Here is a 5902-nt window from a genome sequence, read left to right as displayed (position 1 = left end):
CAATGATTAGCAAATATAAAAAATCTACCATGTGCGTCAAAAAGATATAAAAAACCCTCACCATGGCCTCAATTTTATTTGAAAAAATTGATTGAAATTATTGGAAATCTTGTCAATTTAATATGTATAATTTATTTTCGATATAAGGGTTTATCATGCAGATTTTCAGTTGTAAAAAATGAATTCAAGACTTCTTTATATATAAATAACATTGTTTAAGTTTAATGTCATATCTATATAATCCTCAAAGACTCGCTCAATGCCAAATTGATCTTCTCAATTTTACTCATTTTAATTAATTATCCTATTAATAATAAAAGTATCTTTTTCTTATACGTTCTTCTGTATATTCCAGTAAAAAAAAAAAATAGAAATTAAAATAAAATTGGCCAGAAACCGAACTGCTGTAAATAAAAAAATGTTAAAATATATCAGCTGGCCTCTCACAAATCACACACTCACAAAAAGCCCAAAAAGCAAAAATTAAACATTAAGAAAAATGTATTCAGGAGAATTCGACGGCGCCACCGCCTTCTCCGGCGGAGGATTCATGCCATCTCAGGCCACCGTTAACCCCAATAACTCCTCCTCTGTTTCCAAAGTAACTCTCTTTCTTGTTTTACTTTTTTATTTTTTTATTTTATGTTAGTTTTGAATACCCTTTCCACTAATTACGCTATTAGTATTAATTAGTACAATGGGTATTCAGAAAATTTAATAAAGCTTTATTGTTTTCGGTGATAGATTGTGTTTTTCTTGTTGCTAAGATGATTAAACGATTTTCCCCCCTAGTTCTCGGATTATTAAAGTATATAATTGTATAAATGCAATATGGGCAAATAAGTTTGTGTTTAAAGTTAAAAAAAATAAAAACCGGAAAGAATTATTTGTCTTGGTACCAAAATAATGTAGTAGTACTCAGCGTGGCTGCCTAGAAAATGGAAAAAAAGGTACTCAGTACTTATTTATTTTAGGGTGAATTGAAACACATGCTCACCTCGTGATTACTGAATGGTGAAAACTAGATATAATTTTTTAGAATATGCTCAGCATTTGATAATGTTGACTTATTTTTTCTTGGGACTATTTTTCTATAGCTAACAAGGTTTCTTATTTTCTGCTTGGTTATGTGTGCGAATTTTTCGAATGCATTCGTATTTTGCAGAATCGAATTGTCCGGACCCTGCTTCCATTGACTGTGAAGCAGCTAAATGAAATATCAAGTAGTATTGAATTGACTGCTACAATTGATGGTATTGATGTCAGCACTGTAAGTTTTGTGGAAACTTGACTTTGCAGTAATTTTTTTTTTGTTCCCTATTTTTCTTGATTGGTTTTTTGAGCGTGCATTTGGTTAGGTTACAATTGTTGGGAAGGTATGTGATATGCAAGATAAGGAACCCCAGTTTACCTTCCTTATTGATGATGGCACAGGGAAGATTGAATGCAGTAGATGGTCAGCTTTGGCATATGATTTTTCTTCCTATTGAAGTTCATATAACTGGCCTTTTTCTTTTTCTTTTTCTGTTTAAAATCTTGAATCTGTTCCACTGTTGTCTGTTTGTGTTTCTATAGGGCTCATGAGCGCTTGGAATTCAACGAAGTAAGCCAAATCTTGTATGTCTCTGTTTTTGTATTTGCAATATGCCCTCTCCTTTATTAAAAGTCAATGATGTTGTAATTGGATTATCTTTCTACTTTTTGTTGGCTGTTTATTTACTTCATTTGATTGCCAAACTTTAGTTTTCTTATTGGGAATGCGAGATATTTTCTTTTATGTTCTTTTTTCGTGTAATTTATTTTGGAGGAGGATTGGAGTTGAAAACGGAAATGGCTGCCATAAGAATCTTTTCTTTCTCCGATCAATTGGATTTGGGGCTCTAAACAGTTATAAGAATTTGACTAACTACTATTTTGCCTCAATAAGTGTTTTAAGGTGCTTTAATTTTAATTTATATTTTTGTAATATTTTTTTAGGCAAGGAATGTATGTTCGTGTTTATGGACACTTGAAATCCCTTCAGGATAAAAGGACCTTAAATGCCTATTCCTTGAGGTAATGATTCAACTTTTACTACCACTATTAATAATTTTCTAAATGATTCTTTCTCCATGCCTTATTATTAATCCCACTACTATTATTGGACAATACTCTGATGACTTGCCCCCTCCTCTTCTTCACTTGTTAGGGTTTCCACACTTTATTCAATAAAAACAGAAAAATAAAACAGTAAACAAAATAAACTGAGACACTATTTCATTGATTTCATTAAGAGGAAAGATTACAAAGATAAATCGGACAATTCGAGGAGTTTGAGACCTCCTATTTGCTGTCCGTTCGAGATGCCAAAGACTTCCCATAATCAACCAAAGGTGGCTAACCACACTACCAAAAACCCTAATAATTTTTTCTTCCTCCCTTATTTGAAACCTAACTACCATTTTTATAATAAAACATAAACTATGGAATGAGGAAAGGGGTCCCGATCCTAACACATGTATTTAAAAAATTCTACTTTGTAAAAGAAAATTTACAAATTTGTTCATATTTCCATTTTTGGAGAAAGAAGATGGCTCTGTCACATGCTTATAAGGCTCCTAGTTGATCCCCAAACTAGGTATGACCATGACAAAACATTAGGCCTGAACTTGATGGACCCTAATCCATACCCATTGTGTCACTTTTACTGTTTTGATTTTATTTTAGGTTTGCTCTATATTCTTTGTTTGAGGAGTCTAGAAGTGGTTGAGTCAGTTACTGGAATCTTTGCCTTTGTATAGTGGCCCAACTCAGGGACCAATGTTTACATGGTTGCGAACCTGGGTGCTTATTATACTTTATGAAACCAACTTGAGCTCACGAATATTAGTCATGTGTTGATTGTTTTAACGGTAGTTTCACGTAGATATCCTACTTTAATTTTGACTCTTGACTTAATTCTATTCACCCCTTCTAGTTGAACCATGGGGCTTACTGTTCTTAGTATATTTGTTGCCATCTGAAGCAATTTTACTAATCCTCTGGTCACTGGCTATGATAAATGCTGTTGCTTTGGATTTGGACAACCATAAGACAAGTCTAGATGTCCATCACTATTTGCTATCTTTTCATGGTAGACATCTTTTCTTAGAAAGTTGAGGGAGTTTCGATGTGCTATATTGATACAGCACCCACAAGTTGAGAAAGTTCTCTTTGGATTCAGCCTTTTATTGCTAGTTTGTTTGATTATGATTACAACTGCCTATGGGTGGGGATACTGGAAATTCCCTCTGATGGTTGGTTTGTTGCTGCACTTTGCTTATTGTCACATTCACTGATAACATAACTTTATGTGCTTCATGTTAGCCCATACTACGGTACAAATGCAGCGTTTTAACTTATACGTGGTGTGGTTTTCAGGCCTGTGATTGACTTCAATGAGATTACAAGCCATTTTATCGAGTGCATATATGTTCATGTATATAACACCAATTTACGGGTACTAATCTATGTGTTGCTCTGATTTTTTCACATGACCTTGTAATTGATATTGATATGAATACTTGTGTTCATAGAGAATGCAGTTTGAGCTGTTCTTCTGATAGAATTTGAATTTATTCTGATAAATTACAGGCTGGCATCATGGCTCATCCCCAAATGATAAATTCTACTGCTATTAATACCCCTCTGAAGGAATATCAAGCTGTTCCTTCTAATCAAGTAAAAGATCTCAAGATTGAAAAATAATTGTTGCTGAGTTAGATTGGTCCGTTGTGTGGTCCTCATAACGTTTATCATTTTCTCAGTTCTCTGGCCATTATAGCTTTGATGGAGACAAGAGCATTTATCAGATTGTCTTGAACTTTTTGCGGAGACCTGAGTTCCTGTAAGTTATATTTGATATTCTCTAATCTTGAAATGCCTTGTTGCCCTGCATACCACAACTATTGTAAAATGTAGCAAAAGTCATCTTCTCTGTTTTTCCATTTTCCTTATCCTTCATCCTTTTGCTTGCTTGTGGAGAATTTATTTTTGTTACTGCTTATCTGGACATCATGTTTTCACTGCTTGATAAATTGATTAACAATTGATTATAAACAAACCAAGTACTACTAGTTACTTTTTTTTCAAATGCGTAACTATGGTAAAATGTTCTCAGAGTTTTCCTTTGATTAGTGAATTTAAAAATATGGATCTAGAAATTCAAGAATAAATTTTTAATGTGTAATTTGGTAATTTCCTTTTGGAACCTGTGTAAGTTGTTATTGTAAATGCATTCTCCAAACAAATCAAGTGCATGTGGAAACTCTCTTATGTGTTCTTATTTATTTCCAGCCCCTTTTTTTAAATAAAAATGAAGTTGAACCGGAAACTCAAATCCAAATTCATTTCCAAGGCACATCCAATTTATATAACCTAGCAATAGATTGGACTTTCTGTTTCTAACTTGTGTGTTCTTGAATTTATGATTTGTCTCGATGTTGTAAAATGTCAATTATACCTGAAACTTTATGAATTCAACATTATTTCGCTAATTTCACATTTGTATTCCAAGTTTTCTTAGTCCTTAATCAACTTTTTTATTTCAGTGAGTTTGCTGAATTCTGCATATTGTTGTATTCTCTGTTTTCAGTGCAATTAACAATGGGATACATTGCAGCGAAATTGCTAAACAGCTTAATCTTCCAATGGATAAGCTCATGTATGTCTCTGTCTCTCTTGGTTGCACATGCACAATTAAACATTATAACTGAAGATTTGTTCTTTTTTAACTCTGACAGGGAAGTTTTAGAATATCTTAATGAAAATAGTTTAGTTTACTCGGTTGATGAGTTTCACTACAAATCTGCTGTCAATGCGTGATATCTACATTCTGCAAAAAATGCCAATCATGTTGGTCTAAGCTTGAACAACACCATGCTGCAAAGCATTCACCCATGTTGAGTAAGTTGGCTAATTTTTGGGTAGTATGATGTGCTTGAAATATAGCTATAAGATGTGGCTTGGTGTATATCCAGAAGTCAAATAGTGTTGTTTTAATGAACAGCATTGCCACTTGATTTGTGCATGATATGTGATCATCTGTCACTGCATGTAGTATCTAGAATGGTTTGTTCAGGTTGTGTACACAATGCTTTATGTTTTAGATGGAAACAATGTTCTAGTTGAGTTTGACATTTCGATTTATACAAGTTTCTTATAATATTATATCTCTTAAGTTTCAGGACTATCAAGATTGTGGGATACAAAACTAGGCTTCAGTGAGAGCTCATTCAACATTTTTTTTTTTTGAAGTATGTGAATCCCTCTACATAAATTTTGTCTGGCTTGAGGAAATCTATGGTTTTAATGCGATAATTTTATTGACCCTTGACTGCCACTAAATTGTCAGTTTGAATCTCGATGATCATTAAGTTGACATTATCCTTTTTTCCGCCCTAGGCACTGCTAGATGAAGATACAAATGCCATATTTCATTCTAGTATCACCGTGCTAGATACCAGAGTGAAATTTAAATCTGTAAATTGATAAAATGATGAAATTGTTTTTCCTTTTCACTGGGTAGAATTAAATATATTATGAGTTTATATATAATTTTATTACACAAAGATTCTCAATGGCAAATGCTATCGCAATGACTTGTCATTGGCATTGGCTTTGACACAAATTAATTAGGGTATTACACTTGTTAAGTCAACGTGTTATAAGCCTATGTAAAATTAATTATGGATAAAATTCGATTTATCCATTGACATTCAGTATTGAGTGCAAAGAAGACATGGAGTCGTGGACACTGTTTCTTATATATTTATATATGTGCATTGGTGATATTTCGAACTAGACGATTATTTTAGACTGACACTCAACAATAATTGCGTGATTGTCAAACATGTTATCTAATGTTTATCACGATTATGGCAAT

At 33.0% G+C, this 5902-nt stretch overlaps 1 protein-coding gene across 4 annotated transcripts; it reads left to right on the top strand.

The window, feature by feature from the left end:
• The first annotated feature begins 430 nt into the window (after positions 1-430).
• On the top strand, positions 431-5537 carry LOC123200002 (replication protein A 32 kDa subunit B). Of its 4 annotated transcripts, none has more exons than XR_006498489.1 (11): positions 432-601; positions 1166-1270; positions 1359-1456; positions 1576-1617; positions 1978-2055; positions 3400-3478; positions 3613-3699; positions 3786-3865; positions 4613-4681; positions 4761-4923; positions 5205-5537. XR_006498489.1 is itself a non-coding variant. In XM_044615071.1 (10 exons), exons 1-10 carry the CDS (start codon positions 500-502, stop codon positions 4840-4842), a joined length of 822 nt encoding a protein of 273 aa, XP_044471006.1. In that variant the 5' UTR covers positions 432-499; the 3' UTR covers positions 4843-5197. The 4 variants fall into 4 exon arrangements, 1 of the variants encoding a protein (XP_044471006.1); XR_006498488.1 differs by having other exon boundaries at positions 5199-5537; XR_006498490.1 differs by lacking the exon at positions 1978-2055 and having other exon boundaries at positions 431-601; positions 5199-5537.
• Positions 5538-5902: the final 365 nt, after the last annotated feature.

Source organism: Mangifera indica, chromosome 17 (assembly GCF_011075055.1).
Source record: "Mangifera indica cultivar Alphonso chromosome 17, CATAS_Mindica_2.1, whole genome shotgun sequence".
Lineage (NCBI taxonomy): Eukaryota > Viridiplantae > Streptophyta > Magnoliopsida > Sapindales > Anacardiaceae > Mangifera > Mangifera indica.
This window is presented reverse-complemented; position numbering and strand designations above follow the sequence as displayed.